The following is a 15298-nucleotide window of genomic DNA, read 5'->3' as shown; positions in this document are numbered from 1 at the left end:
GGCCCCACAGCCCTGCTACCTGCTGTGACCACTGGGCAGACTGCAGGGGATGTGGGGACCTGGCCTGACACCTCCAAAGGTGCTCCTGCCTCTATTCAGGCACCAGGTCCTCCCTGCTTCATCTGACCCCACACTATCAACGGCCTCCCTGGGACACATTCCTATGGCCCAGGAGTCATTTCTCCTCTGGGTGGGAGGTCTGCAGTGGTGGGCTGTGGACCACTCCCTACGAGGAGAGCTTGTCTGCCTGTACCCACTTTTGTCCCCTACAACCTCTTCTCCAGAGGGCAGCCTGAGTAAACTTTTAAGAACATGAATAAGACCCTGTTATCCTCCCGCTGCTTAAAGCCCTCCAATGGCTTTCCACTGTTCATAGAATAAAATTCAAACTTCCGTGTGTCCCACAAGCCCCACTCACCCCACCCACCCAAGCCAAAGCCCAGCCCCATGCACTCAGCCCTTAGTGGCCGTGCCCCATGCCCTGGCCTGACTGCCTGCCCACCCGGGGGTGCTTGCACCTGCTGTTCTTCCCATAGGACTGACTCCCTTTGATCATCTTGAGCTCGCCTGAGACAGCACCCACTCAAAGAGCCCTTCTCTGATCTGCATGTGCTGTGGCCCCTCCCCAGCTCCCTCCTTCCCCGCCCACCTCCTCACTTGCTTTGTTTCGTGGCACTCTTTGTACAAGTGCTATATTGTAGGCGGCAGACAGGGAACACTGGCGATGTTTGGCATCACGGTGCATGTACCCTGGATAGCACCACCACAAGTCTGTGGACGCCTCCAAAAGATCAGATGCAACACCTCCGTCACGCGCGTGAACACCATGCAGCCAAATAGTCCCTTTGACACCATCCAATCCCATTCAACTCAGAGTCCTGGAAATGCATGTGTAGCTGGAAAGGTTTTTCTCTATTGCAGAAGCTAGGAGGGTACTTTTTAAAAAGAAAATGGCCTTTTTCTTTGGGTTTGTTTAATTTGTACTTCCGCAAGTGGGAGGCTTTTTGGAAGTAAAGCGTTTTACCTTCTGGCCTTGCTAAGGGGAGTGTGGCCCAAGAAGACCAGCCATGCCATTTGTTACTTACATGCCTCAGGCAAATCTCTCCCTTCCTTAAGCGGAGAGTCTAATGCGTAAATTAGAGATAGCCTTCATACCTGACCTGCTTCCCTCTGACTTGTCCCCATGGGCATCAGGAACAATACTTGGGGAATCCCTTGGGAATCTGCAATGGGCTTTAGAGGTGTCGCTATCAGGACTGCAGAACAGCTTTTCCCCTGATTAAAAGTTAAGCAGTGGAAACGTAACTAAATAAAAACTAACCAGTCTTGTTGATGTTGATTTGACCAGGTAACTTCAGTGCATTTATGCAGAAGGAGATCTTTGAACAGCCAGAATCAGTTTTCAATACCATGAGAGGTCGGGTGAATTTTGAGACCAACACAGGTAGGTAATCCTGATACTTGGTGGGGAGCCTCCATCTGTGCTCTGCACCAGTGAATGTGGTCACTGTGTAGAGTCAGTATTAACACCCTGCTGTGTGCCCTGCAGTGCTCCTGGGTGGCTTGAAGGACCACTTGAAGGAGATACGACGATGCCGACGGCTTATCGTGATTGGCTGTGGAACCAGCTACCATGCCGCTGTGGCTGTAAGCGTAATACGCTGGACCCTTGAAAGTGCAGGGAAATTAGAAGTAGTTTAGAACAAGATGTGGGTCTTAGAGTTTATCATGTGTTTGGCCTTTCAAATTCGGTAAAGCCCTGTACCTGTTCCCATGAGCCAGTGTGAGAACTGGCACCAAGTGCTTTCTTCTGCAAGGTAGACTATAAGTGACTGAAGTCCCCTCCCTGCCCAGACAGCAAGGTGCCATGTCACATACTGTCCCTAGAAGCCTAGATGCCCTTTGTCCAGGACTGACTTTAGTCCTCATTTTTATTGGCTTCAGACACGGCAAGTTTTGGAGGAACTGACCGAGCTCCCTGTGATGGTTGAACTTGCTAGTGATTTTCTGGACAGGAACACACCTGTGTTCAGGGATGACGTTTGCTTTTTCATAAGCCAATCAGGTAAGGATACAGGCTGCATGGCCAGGTTAGCCTGAGCTCATCTCTGGGTTCTCTTCTCTCTGTGACATACTATATGCCCCCTCCCTCCTTCATCCAATTAAGTCCTCTGCACACCTACCATGTGCCACACACTCTCCTGTTCAGGTCATTTAACTCTTTTAGCCACACTCACTGTTGCCATTGTATGGGGGAGGCAAGTGACTTCTAAGGTCATGCAGCCAGGGTGTGATAGAGCTGGAATGGGGTCAGGAATCCAGGTCCATAGGTTTTTTTCCCCTGCTCCGCTGTTTCTCCCTCCTCCTGCCATTCCAAGTTCAGGACTTCAGAGACTACTCACCAAGGTGTTAATAAATATTTGCTGGACTTAGTTTAGTGGAGAGAAAAAAAAAATCTTCAAAATTCTAGTAGGTTGAGAGTCACACCAAGGACTCAATGTGGGCTCTGTGCCCAAACCCAGCTGCCCGCTGTGTGCAGTGCCCAGGCCACCCAGTAGGGGGAGGCGTGGAGAAACATTGCTCCAGTTTGGGGCCAAGAGCATTCCCCTGAGCTAAGCAAACACTGCCAGGTGGCAAGGTTTTGAAAATTTGCTCCAGCTGGGTCAGGTACTGCCTCAGGGAGGTGATCCATAGCCATGTACTTGGAGTCCTCTTGAGCTCTAGGAGGACTTTTAAAAATATTTTAATTATGTAGAATTTCAAACATTTGTAAAAGTAGATTTATACAATGAATTGCTTTGCCTTGGCCAATCTCGCGTCATCCATACCCACATTAATTCTTCCCCTCCACTGGGTTATTTTGAAGCCAATCCCATACATCGTGTTATCTCATCCATAAATATTTCGGAATGTATGATAAAAGGAAAAAACATAACCACAATGTTATTATCACAACTAAGAAATTGACAGTAATGCTCTAATATCTATTGGGGCTTTTGATACTACTTCTATTTTGAATGTTTAATACAGTTTCCATTTTGATGACATGCTAAGAAAAGCTAGTACAGACACACCCACCATCTGGCTGGCCCCCTTGTTACCCGGGTGCTGCCATGGTTGCCTTTGGGTTTACGATCCCATTAGAGCCTAAAAATATTTCATGAATTGGTGGGAGCCATTAGCAAAAGAACAGAGGTGGATTTAATGTGAAAATAATGCAGTGGCAGCTCCTGATTCTCTACATACAAGTGTTCATCCTTTTACATGAGATTGAAAACAAAAAAGACCACTGTATCTCAACTGGGGGCAGGGCCAATGAAGATATAGTCATCCTCCTTTTCTCCTCCAAGCCCACCCCACCACTGACGCTGAGGAAGGGCCATGTGGCACCCCAGTATGCTAAACATAAGTATGAAGAGAAAAAAGGAGAGGAGAATTGGGCCACCCAGCAGCACGCCATAGCACCAGCCTGCACTGCAGCAAATCTAGGACAGGCATAGCCAAGAGCAGCGGCCGTGTGGCCAGAACAGCCTCCAACGACTCATGTGGATTCTAATGGTTTTGATTTTATGGTCTGGCTCATACTTAGAGTTCTTTGGGGCTTACAAACAGGGAATTTGTGCTGGTTTATGCATGAACCTGTTTGAGTAGCTTTGTTATAAAAACAATTTGAGTCCACATCGGGAGGCTGCAAGAAGCGTGTCCTTTCAAAAAGAATCTATTTGAGAAACACCATTTGGGGACATTCTTGCTTTTAAATGTTAGATCTGTCAAATCTCAGCACACTGAATATGGCAGCTTAGAGGAGCAGAAAGAGCCCTGGGAGCCAGGACCACCTGTCACCAACAGCTGCATAGCCTTGATGGAGGTGTTGATTTCCTCCTGTCTCTGAGCCCCAAATCCTCAAGGGCAAAATGGGGACAGTGGCCCCTATGGGTTATCATGAGAGTTAAATGAAACAGTGGGTGAAAAAAGTGCTTGCCACATAGTGAAATCTTGAAACCAAGAATCAGCCAGAAAAAATTGTTGAGCATGCATTTTCCTTTCTGAACACCTGCTAGTTGTGTCTTGGGCACCAATTTCCATGTAAGAACCTGGGTAAATGGGGAGGAGGGGGATGAGAAGGGAGGGGCAGAGCTCAGGCTGGCAGAGCACCAGCACTGAAAAGGGCCCCGTGTAACAGGGGAGACTGCAGACACCCTCCTGGCACTGCGCTACTGTAAGGACCGCCGCGCCCTGACTGTGGGCATCACCAACACCGTGGGCAGCTCCATCTCCCGCGAGACCGACTGTGGCGTCCACATCAATGCAGGGCCCGAGATCGGCGTGGCCAGCACCAAGGTAGAAGGAGCCGCGTGCTCTCCTCCCAGGAGAACCCAGGCCGGCGGCGGGTTATTTGCCCTCCTCCTCTGCTCTACCAGCGCTGCTTTGTTTTCTTCTTCCTTTTTGTTGTTGTTGTTGTTGTTGCTGCTGTTTTTTCTTTTTTTCCCATTGTTTTCTTTTTTCTTTTTTTTTTTTTCTTGGTGATTTCTGTCTCTTTATAATCTCATTTTGTTCATACAGTTTTCCTGTGTTTGTCCATGTTGTCCCTTAGCTCTTTGAGCATCTTTGAGATGGTTGTGTTAAAAGTCTTTGTCACCTCCTTTGTCCACAGGCTTATACCAGTCAGTTCATCTCTTTGGTGATGTTTGGCTTGATGATGTCTGAAGACCGAATTTCACTACAAAACAGGAGACAAGAGATCATCCGTGGCTTGAGATCTTTACCCGGTATGTTGCAGAACTCAGCTTTCCATATTTTTAAATCCAGTGAACTGTTCTTGACCTCTCTCTTCTTTGATTCTCTCCTATAAACAATGCTGTTAATCAGTCCCTTCTCCTAAAACTTTCTACCCACCACTAAATCCCTCCAGCACGTCCCACTGGGCCAGGATTAAAATCCACACTCCTCACCAGGCCCTGGAGCCCTGCACACTGGGCTCCTGTTGCCTCTGATCTTATTCCACTCCCTCCCTTTCCTTGGGCTGCCTTGATGACCTCAGTGGTGCCAAGCTCTTTCCCTCCACAGGGACTTTGCACTGGCTCCTTCTTCTGCTAATAACCCTCTTTCTCCAGGTCTTTGTACAGCTGACAGCTTCTAATCTCCAAAGCCTCAGCTCAAATGTCACCTTCTAGGAACCTCCCTGGCCACCGTAACAGAGGCCCCAACCCCATGTCCCAACACTCTCTGAAACATTAGCCCGTTTCTTTCCCTTATAAAACACCCCGTGATCTGAAATTACCTATTCACCTGTTTACTGGCTTGTCTCCTCAACTAACCTTGTCTGTTGGAGTGGTGGCCAGCACAGGGCAGAAATACAGTAGATGTTTGGTAAATATATGAGAAAGAGCAGTCCCTTCCTGTGCCAGATTGCTCCTTCACAGTCCACCAAACTTTCCTCTTTTGCTGGGCAGCAGGGAAGTCCCATCTGTTGTAGTTGGTGAGATACAGTGTCAGTCACACTAAATGGTGAACTCCTTGGCGGTTTCATATATTTCCTCTCAGGAGATCATTCATTCATTCATTCATTCATTCACCACATATGTATTCAGAACCAGTTACATGCCCGCCCTGTGTGCCATCCTTTGACTGCCAAGGTAAGCAACAGTTCATTTCCTTCAGTCACTTCCACTCCAGGGAAGGAGAGAGACCTCTTGGAACTTTTTGTGCAGCCCTGAGAGTGTGAAATGAAACAGACCTCACCCTGTGACTGATGTGGTACAAGTGCTGGGGGCACGATGGCCACAGGGCCATGGGGCAGCCTCTCCCAGAGACAGGGACAACAATGGGTCCTCCCTGGAATCCAGGGGAAAACCCCAGAGCAGGCAGTAGGGAAAGCCAGCATCTAACAATGGTAGATAACAAGGCCTAGGGGTCTGAATCTGGCCAAGACAACATGCTGAAAGTTGAGTGAGAAGAAAAGCATTCTTTAAACCAGGTAATAACCATGCAAAAACAGGACTATATTCTGATGTCTAAGTCTGCAGTTCTCAAGATGTGATCTGCAGGTCCTGGGTGTCTCCAAGACTCTTTCCGTCAAAACTGTTTCAAAGTAATACATTATTTATAATCCATACGACTTTTTTTTGCCTGTGTCAACATTTACAAAGGCAATGGTGGCTACAACTGGCTCCTTAGTGACCTAGTAGTCGTTGTGTCCTTCACCACCACACACCCAGTTACACTTATGATTGTCCTTGATGAGGTGGTAAAAGTCATTAGTCTGTAAATTGCAACCCTTTCTAATATTCCATGTGACAAAATGGGAAATACGCATTAAAACCCTTCTGCTGCACACTGAGGGATGATGGTTGTTTCAAAGAAAAGCCTCCTCGTGATTGAGTAGCAAGCTGACTTGGGTATTTGGCAGACAGTTACTCAAAAATGAACAGTTAGGCTGACACTTCAAGAAAAACAACTGACAGTGTCTGTTGCAATGATAAACTTTAAGCTTTTAATCATAACTTAGAATTTTGGAAAACTTCTATTTGCCACCTTGAGCTTGACCACTTCCAAATATTTAAAGACTTCCCTGATGAGATCATGGTGATGTTAACAAATGTGATTTTAAAAATATATTTTATGATGAAATATATCCATTTCTAGAAGATTTGTACAACTTAGTGGCTGATGCATGGTGTTACAAAATAATGTACATGTAAAAGATCCATTTAAAATGCAATATAGACCAGTGAATTTTAATGTAACAAAAAAAAGTTTATTGATATGGTTTCAGATTTCACATATGCAACTACCCTTTTAAGAAACTACCACTTTTTGAGTTTGATGTAGTGTTAAAGAATATTCACAATTATTTGAAAAAGTTATTTAAATACTCCTCCCTTTTCCAACTACAAATCTCTTTGAGGCCAGATTTTATTCCTATACTTCAATCAAAAGGACATATCACAACAGTTTGAATGCAGAAGCAGATATGAGAGTCAACTGTCTTTTCTTAAAAAGTCAGGCATTAAAAAGATTTGCAAAAATGTAAAACAATGGCACTCTTCTCACTAATTTTTTTGGAAAATATAGTAATGTAATGGATTTGTTATTATTATTATTAAATGAATTAATAAATTTTTTTAAATTCTCAGTGTTATTTTCTAATCTGGTAAGTATTTATAGATATAACCCACAAAAACAAAGCCTCTTAGGGATTTGCAATAATTTTTAAGAGAGTAAAGGAGTTCTGAGACCAAAAAGTTTGAGAACCACTGGTCCAGCTTATGCTGGCTTTGTCTTAAGACACAGCACATGGCAGGTAAGAGGAGCATTAATATGGAGTGTCAGTTCCGTGTCATGCTGGCTGGTGATTTCGCTTCTCTGACCCTCAGTTGCCTCACCAATAAAATGTATCTAGAAATAATATTTCCCTACCTACCTTACTGGTGCTTGAGAAAGTATTTACACAAATATGAATCACCATCCCAACAAAATCCTGCCCAATAACCCAAGTTATTTCCCACAATCTAAGTCTAAAACCTTTCTCAACTAATGCAAGGGAGCAAAGTGTATGAACTGATGTGAGTTCCAAAACCTTGTCTTACACACTATAATTTTTCTATATGAATACTGTTTAAAATCAGAATGACTGGCTTTCTCCCTTTTCTCTATGCGTGGCTTAGAGCTGATCAAGGAAGTATTGTCTCTGGATGAGAAGATCCATGACCTGGCTCTGGAGCTCTACACACAGAGGTCGCTCCTCGTGATGGGGCGGGGCTACAACTATGCCACATGCCTGGAAGGAGCCCTGGTGAGTGTCCCTCCCCATCCCTGGGGCAACATGAGGGCAGACACAGGAGACACCCAAAAAACCAGTGGGAAGGAAGGCAGAGCATTGAGCTTGGGGAGTGGAGGGCTCATGGACCCCTTGGCCGCCCCCATAAGCCTGCATTGAGCACCAGCTCTTGACCAGCTCGTTCTAGGCCAAGGAACACAAAGATGGGTGAGGCAGGTGCCTGCCCCCAAGGAGTTCCCAATCTAGTAGGAGAAGGGGACAGGGCACCCTTGGGTGAGCTCCTCAAGGTGTCTGGCCCATGCCAGGCTCCATCTGGAATAGCTCATTCATACCTCATGAACATCCCAGGAGGAAACTAAGCCTCCAAAAGTTCAAGTATCTTGCTTAAGGTTACATAGAGGAACTGAATCGAACTCAGGTCCATGTGGCCTTTGCTTTTTTCCACTACCACAAGCAGTCTGTGTGGGAGGATTTAGGCAGACCAGAATTACAGGATGGGGTCTGTGCAGAATTTCCTTGTCACTGCTCAAACATCCAAGGGGAGTTTGAGATCGTGCAGCAATGACCTTCAAAGGTCCTATATTTTGTAAATTAGTGATGGACTGTTTTGCCCACTGAGGCAATATAGATCCATGCAAGCGTAAAAGAAAGCTGATGGGGCAGGGGCAAGGTGCCAGGACCATATGGCTACAGAGAGGGTGAGCAGAAAGTTGTGCAGGGGCCTGAGTCATGTGCTTGCCCTTTACTCACTACTAGCTTGCTGTTTGTGGATCAGACTGCCCAGCCAAGGTAAACAGGAGACAGTCCAGGTGAGGCAGCATTGGGCACCAAGACCAGGGCATCATCCACTCCCTCCCACCACTCCCATTGGAAAGACAATGCCCGTGCGGGTGGTCCACAAGAAACATCACAGGGTGTTATTCATGCTCTTGGTTGGGAGTGCATGCCTGACCTCAGGGAGCTCCAACTTCCACATGGTCCCATGGAGATCCTGACTCCTGCCAGAGGAAGTGAGAGGCTACATCACGCTGCTTGTTAGGCCAGGCCTGGGTGGAGTGTGCTTTCAGCGCCCTGATGGCTGTGCCGCCTGCGTGTGGGGACTCAGCTGCAGTGGCTGAGCGAGCTGGTGAAAGATGCATATTCAACTGCGCCTGCAAGTTAGTCTTTGGGGAAAGAAAGAAGCGTTTAGGCGGCTGCTGGCACAAGTCAATGGCCCCTCTGTGGTCACTTGAGGCTAGTGCTCCAGCTGCCTGAAGCCTCCAGGGAGGAGCCCCACCCCTTACAGTGTTTCCCTGGCCCAAATACATAGTTCTAGGGGAGTTGAGAGATGTTTTCCTTGACACTCTCATCAGCTCAATGATGTGGATTTAATGGTAACTGAATAAAAATGAATCTACCTGAACATAGGAAAAAATTCAAATTACAGCCTAAGGTGTGTGATTTTGCTTGATAGGTCAGTTGGAGCAACCCTTTGGAAGTTATTAAGGGTCTAAAATTGGGGGAATGATTCATCAGATAACTGACGCAGGTATATCTGAGCAGAATACAATGCTGTCATTATAAAAAACTGCAGAGAGGCCATGTGGCTGGCTACAGGGGGAAGGGGGCAGGTAGACTGATACCAACTTGTCCATCCAAAGGGGGTGGCTCTGCATGGAACTGAAAGATAGAGCTGCAGTGCCCAGGGCCAGGCTTTGTACATGCCCTGGACAGTAGCCAGACCTCTCCCCTAGCCCTGGCCTTGCCAGGTGCCCTCCTGACCATTCCAAACACCCGTGCCTTGCAACCCTCAGCTCTCTGCCTTCCAGAAATATCCCTCCCTTGGCTCCCCTGCTTTCCCTCTGGCTGGCTGATCTTCTCCAGCCCCGTCTACCCAGTGTGACTCTGATCCCACCTCCTGTTTCCCCAGAAAATTAAAGAGATAACCTACATGCACTCAGAAGGTATTCTGGCTGGGGAGCTGAAGCATGGGCCCCTGGCGCTGATTGACAAGCAGATGCCTGTCATCATGGTCATCATGAAAGATCCTTGCTTCGCCAAATGCCAGAATGCCCTGCAGCAAGTCACAGCCCGCCAGGTGAGGGCCCTTCTCTGGGCTGGGGCCACTTCTCTTCTGTTCTCCTCTGTACATGCCTACTTCTCAGTGTCTGCTAGTACTGTCTGTGGATTGTCCTGCCAGTGACAGGGTGGGACCACACATTCTCTCCTGGGTCTACTTATGCACACATTTGGAAGAAACTGGCCAGCCTGCAGCCATGCCCACAACAGCTCCTCAGTGACCTAGACTGCTCTGAGTTGCCCTGGATCCTAGGCCTGGAGACCACCAAATGAGATAGTCCCAGGGGCAAGGATTTCCCAAGACTGCTGTGATACAGTTCTGATGCTAATTACATGGAGTTAGGTTAAATTACACAGGCTAAGGGCACAGACTTGCACAAGACTGACCTCACTTCAGATACCAGCTGCAAGCTCAGGGATTCACAATTTACCTATGTTTCTAACCAACTGGCTACAAATTCAGGCGTTCCCACTATTCCCTCATGTTTGATAATTATCTAGAATGATTCAGAGAACTCAGAAAAGCACTATACTTATGATTTTAGTTTTGTTACAAAAGATACAAATCACAACCAGCCCAAAAGAAGAGACCCAAAGTGTGAGGGTCCCAAAAGTGAAGCTTCTGTGTTAGGATGTGTCACCCTCCCGGTACATCAGTGTGTATCACCAGGGAACTCATCTGAGCTTCTAGCTTCAGTGTCCAGAGCTTTTATTGGCGTTTCATTAAGTAGGCCTGATTGAGTGGGTCATTGGCCATATGACTGAACTCAATTTCCAGCCCCCCTTGTGTCCTTGGAGGTTGGGACGTCAAGCTGATAACATGTGGCCTACAATCTCAACGCTCTAATCATGTGGTTGGTCTTTCTGGCATGGTCAACTCCCATCCTGAAACTATCTATGGGCCCCCCCATGAGTCACCTTCTTAGCATAAACTCATGTGTAGCCCAAAGGACCCACCATGAATAACAAAGACACTTCTATCACTCAAGAAAGTCCAAGGGTTTAGAGGCTCCCTCCTGGGAACCAGGGAAGAAAACCAGCCAAACACTATATTGTATAACAGCTGCCCTGCAGTGGGAGGGCAGAGCCCCCACAGATTTATCTTGGGAGTTAAGATAAAATAGGGTGCTCCAGCCAGCTGCCACCGCTGGCTCAGCATAACAGTCAGAGAGACGATATAAAACACAATTGCATTATCTCCCCGCTTAAACCCTCCAGTGGCTTCCCATCAAGCCTTCATAATCTGGCTCCTTCCTCCTATCTCACTGAGTTCTGGCCACTCCGGCCTTTCTTCTGTTTCCCATTCATGATGAGCTCATTTCGTTCCCCCAAGCCTTTGCACTGATTATTCCCTCTTCCTGGAATGTTCTTTCCACAGATATTCAGACAGCTGGCCCCTCATCATTCAGGTCTCAATCCAAATGTCTCCTTTTTTTGAGAGGCCTTCCAAGACCTCACCATTGTCTCCCAATCACATTACCATATTATATTGCCTTTGTGGCATTTATCTGAAATTCATCTTTATTTATTTGTTTGCTTGTTTTGTTTCCCACCACCAGACTGTGAGCCCCATTAGAGTTAGGAGTGGGTCTGCCATGCCCTTTGCAAAGCACACTGAAGGCACTCAACAGAGAGGTGCCGAATGACACAGCAGGATGGTGATCACCTTACCAGGGAAGGGGAACAAACACATCAAAAAGCATCGAAGATTTTGTCTCTTAAATGAGTCATACACATCACCTCACCCATAATTTCAGCAAAAACAAAAGATTACTGTTATCTTTGCAGTCATGTTGATTCCAGAAACACTGCTATGTGTAAGGGATTGCTTCTTTCAGAGATGATTGATCTATTTTATGATCATATTTTTCTCCTTTAGGGTCGCCCAATTATACTGTGTTCCAAGGATGACACTGAAAGTTCCAAGTTTGCATATAAAACAATCGAGCTGCCCCATACCGTGGACTGCCTCCAGGGCATCCTGAGTGTGATTCCACTACAGCTTCTTTCCTTCCACCTTGCTGTTCTCCGAGGATATGATGTACGTCTCAAAATTGCACCTAGCACAGCAAAGAGGAGAAACATAACACCAAAATTCCTTTTTGTTCTTTTAATACTTCTTTGGAGTAAATAGTCATAGGAGAAATAATTTTAGTTAAGGTAACTCTCTTTTTAAAGTAGCTTATACCCGCTGAAGACAAGCTGGGAACTGCAAAATGTATAGAGAATGTAAGAAAATGTATAGAGAAATGAAAGAATAGAAAATGTACCAAACTGTATAGAAAAATGTATCATTAAACTGTAACTTCATCGTCCAGAGGCAATGTTAGTTAGAAAAGTTAGTGTCTTATTCCAGTCTCTTTCCTGTGCATGTGAGGTTTTTTAAAACATTTTTCGATATTATATTAAGGATAAAATTTTATATCTTCCTTTTATTATTATATTACAAGTATTTTCCCACATTTTAATGAACTTATTATATGCAACATTTAATCATTGCCTAATATTTCATCACAGTCTTACAACATTTTTTAATAATTACTTAGCTAGTCTTCTATTATTTAAACCATTTCCAATATTTTGTCTTCATAAATAACACTGCAGTGAACATCTTTGTACATACATCTGTGTCCCACATTTAAGATTTGTCCATAGTCTAGCAGATGATTCAACATTTTGAGACTCCTAATATATTACCAAATTACTTTCCAGAAAAGAACCAGTTTATGATCTCACCAGCAAATGTATAAGAACACACAATTCATTGTGTCAAAGAAATAGGTTTTATAACAATTTTATTTTGAGAAGCTTTTAAAAACACGCAACAGTACAAAGAATAATGTGTACATATCATCCAGAATTGACATTTGCTAGCATTTTGTCTTATTTGTTTCATCTTTTTTTAATCTGTAAATGAAATAAGACATTGCAGGTAAAGTTGAAGCCCATTTGATGAACCATTCCCAGTCACGTTTCCTTCCCACTCCCCACCCTAAACTAACAAGTCTCTTGGAATTCTTGTGTCTCCTTCCAAGAAAAGTTTTTAACAGGACAAATTGAGCTAGCATTTTTAAAAGCATGGGTCATATTCTTTTAATAGTGTTAAAACAGCGTGACACCTGTCAGGTACACAATAAATGTTTATTGAAGGAACTAAGCATTATATAGTTAAATGAAGCTTCTGGAGTAAGGGATCTGCTTCCAAGAGGCAGGTCCCAAGGTAGTTTATGGTTGGAGGTGACCAGGAACATCTGTCTGCTTGTTTTTAAGTACTCTGTTAATAGTCTTTAACATGCAGCATGTTTCTGAAATCTGTGGGGTCCTGAACAGCCACTTTCTTTCATTTTAGGTTGACTTCCCCAGAAATCTGGCCAAATCTGTAACTGTGGAATGAGAACAAGATCAAGACAAGAACATCACCACCTTTAGTCTGAATCAAGACCACTTGTCCCAACAGCAGGGATGCCACGCTGGGAGAGAAGTGAGCATTCCACGTGTTCTGCGTGTTCCCGGTAGAGCTTGACAGCTTCAACGTGCCTTGTACCCAAGTGCTTTTGCTTACAGCAAATACTGTTTCTCTGTGTCCTTGAAGTCGCCAGAGGAGAAGGGAATCATTGTTTACACATGGGGATCAGAGTGGACTTTTCCACTACTGTGCAATAGAGATACAGCTCTCTTCAGAGTAACTGTGAACCTTTTATAACCAACACTAGTTAGTTTTAAAAGACAAAATATTTATAATGATGATTGTATAGCTTTTAAGTTATTTTTCTAGTATGTGGCTTTCTGTAGTCGTGGTAATGCCCAGACTGTACATACCTGGCTGTCTCTGGGCTCACTCCTGGTGGGTGGCATTCATCTCAGATTTGAGCACAAGGCATTGACCCTCTGGATTCCTTTCACCTTTCCTTTCCTCTCTAGGCCACTCCTAAATCCCACCCCCTGCCATCAGTGAAGCCCCTCCACCCATCATCCTATGCCTCCTGTGAGTCCAGTTGAAATCTCAACTTCTTTCAACATTTCCTTGTCATCTATGGCCCATATCCCTCCAACTCTCCATCTTCTATTTAATCTGATTATGATTCTTTTAAAGCCCAGGCAGCATTTTGGTCCCTGCTCCCTGACCGTAGTAAAACAGCTTGAAATATCCCATGCAAGAGAATAGTTTCAAGTGGGCTACCTTGCTCTCTATCTGAAAGCGTGCACAATCAAAGTACTATGCAATTGTAAGACAATAAAGACAGTACAATTTTTTTTTTTTGTCTTACGTGTTTGGATTTTGTTAACCCCTTTCTTTTTGTGTACTTTGGATTTTGAGAACGCCGCAGGAGCTCAGCAGTGCCTATTGGGAGTAGCCCTTTGTGTTAGTAACCACTGGCATTGTCCACACACTCAGGACCTGCATCCTTCTAGTACAAATGTGAGGATACAATAAAATGCAGGGGATTGGGACTCTGAGCTGAGGGTCTGCTGAATCTGAAGGCAGTCGGGCCATGTGGTGCTGCCCGAGATTCTCGCCCAGAGCCTGGAAGCAGGATAGAGGGATGAAACTCTCAAATTTGTATTGTTTTTCAATGAGCCTATTATAGCCACTGATTTTATTAATACAATCAGTCAGGAAGATAGAAAGCCAAAGACAGAGTTCTGAAGGTTGGAATTTAGGCTCCCTACATAAGAGGATACTTCAAAAAGTCCATGGAAGTGGAATCAAAAAATAATACACATCTCTCCGTGAACTTTTTGAAGTACCCTCATAAGTACTATCACACTTGAGTGATGTCTTCATAACAACTAATTGGTGCATGTAGCGCTAGAATCTCAGTAAACCTTTGTTCTGGGTTACCTGTGGGCTCCTCACAACTTTCCCATCCTCTTCTGTGCTCTCCCCTGCATCACAGGGGTTGGATATCTGAGAACTACATTTTCAGGTTAAATTCCACTAGTGAGATGCACTTATGGGAGATTTAGAAGATAGTGGCGAGGCAGAAATCATACTATTTCTTTCTGGCAGAGGCAGATAGACGCATGGTTTCAGCAGATGGGGGGTTCTACTATGACCCTTAGGTGCTCCCCAAAATTTGCCCACCTTAGCATTCCAGGCAGGGGCAGCCACAAATATGTTCCTTGCAACTCCTCCAAAATCCCAACTCTGGAAAGCTGTCTGGAACCCACAGGCTGCCTTAGCTCTCCCTAACTCCATCCTGCAGTCCTCACAAATTAATCAGGAGGTAAGTCCTAATGGACAGGCCTAGACTGGTTTCTGTCTTACTGACCGAACCATGACCAATACAACTTCTGAGATTAGGAGACTGTTTACAAACTAGCCAGAACATTTTTATCTGGACAAAACCCAGAAAAATATATTTCATCTTTATGCCCAAGAGGTGACGACCATTCTGACTTTTGTGCTAATCGTTCCCTTGCATTTCCTCAGAGTCCTACCTGCATGTTTAGAAACAC

At 45.1% G+C, this 15298-nt stretch overlaps 1 protein-coding gene across 1 annotated transcript in view; it reads left to right on the top strand.

The window, feature by feature from the left end:
* GFPT2 (glutamine-fructose-6-phosphate transaminase 2) overlaps positions 1–14076 on the top strand; it is a 45906-nt gene extending 31830 nt beyond the window's left edge. Inside the window, exons 11-19 of the mRNA XM_063086225.1 lie at positions 1349–1444; positions 1550–1647; positions 1945–2065; positions 4184–4341; positions 4655–4769; positions 7668–7795; positions 9690–9857; positions 11718–11879; positions 13188–14076. Coding sequence (XP_062942295.1) covers positions 1349–1444; positions 1550–1647; positions 1945–2065; positions 4184–4341; positions 4655–4769; positions 7668–7795; positions 9690–9857; positions 11718–11879; positions 13188–13232 — 1091 coding nt within the window. The 3' untranslated portion in view covers positions 13233–14076. The remainder of the gene's footprint in view (positions 1–1348; positions 1445–1549; positions 1648–1944; positions 2066–4183; positions 4342–4654; positions 4770–7667; positions 7796–9689; positions 9858–11717; positions 11880–13187) is intronic.
* Positions 14077–15298: the final 1222 nt, after the last annotated feature.

The sequence above is a fragment of the Cynocephalus volans genome, chromosome 2 (assembly GCF_027409185.1).
Source record: "Cynocephalus volans isolate mCynVol1 chromosome 2, mCynVol1.pri, whole genome shotgun sequence".
NCBI lineage: Eukaryota > Metazoa > Chordata > Mammalia > Dermoptera > Cynocephalidae > Cynocephalus > Cynocephalus volans.
Note: the sequence above shows the minus strand (reverse complement) of the source record. Positions and strands in the feature narration are given on the sequence as shown.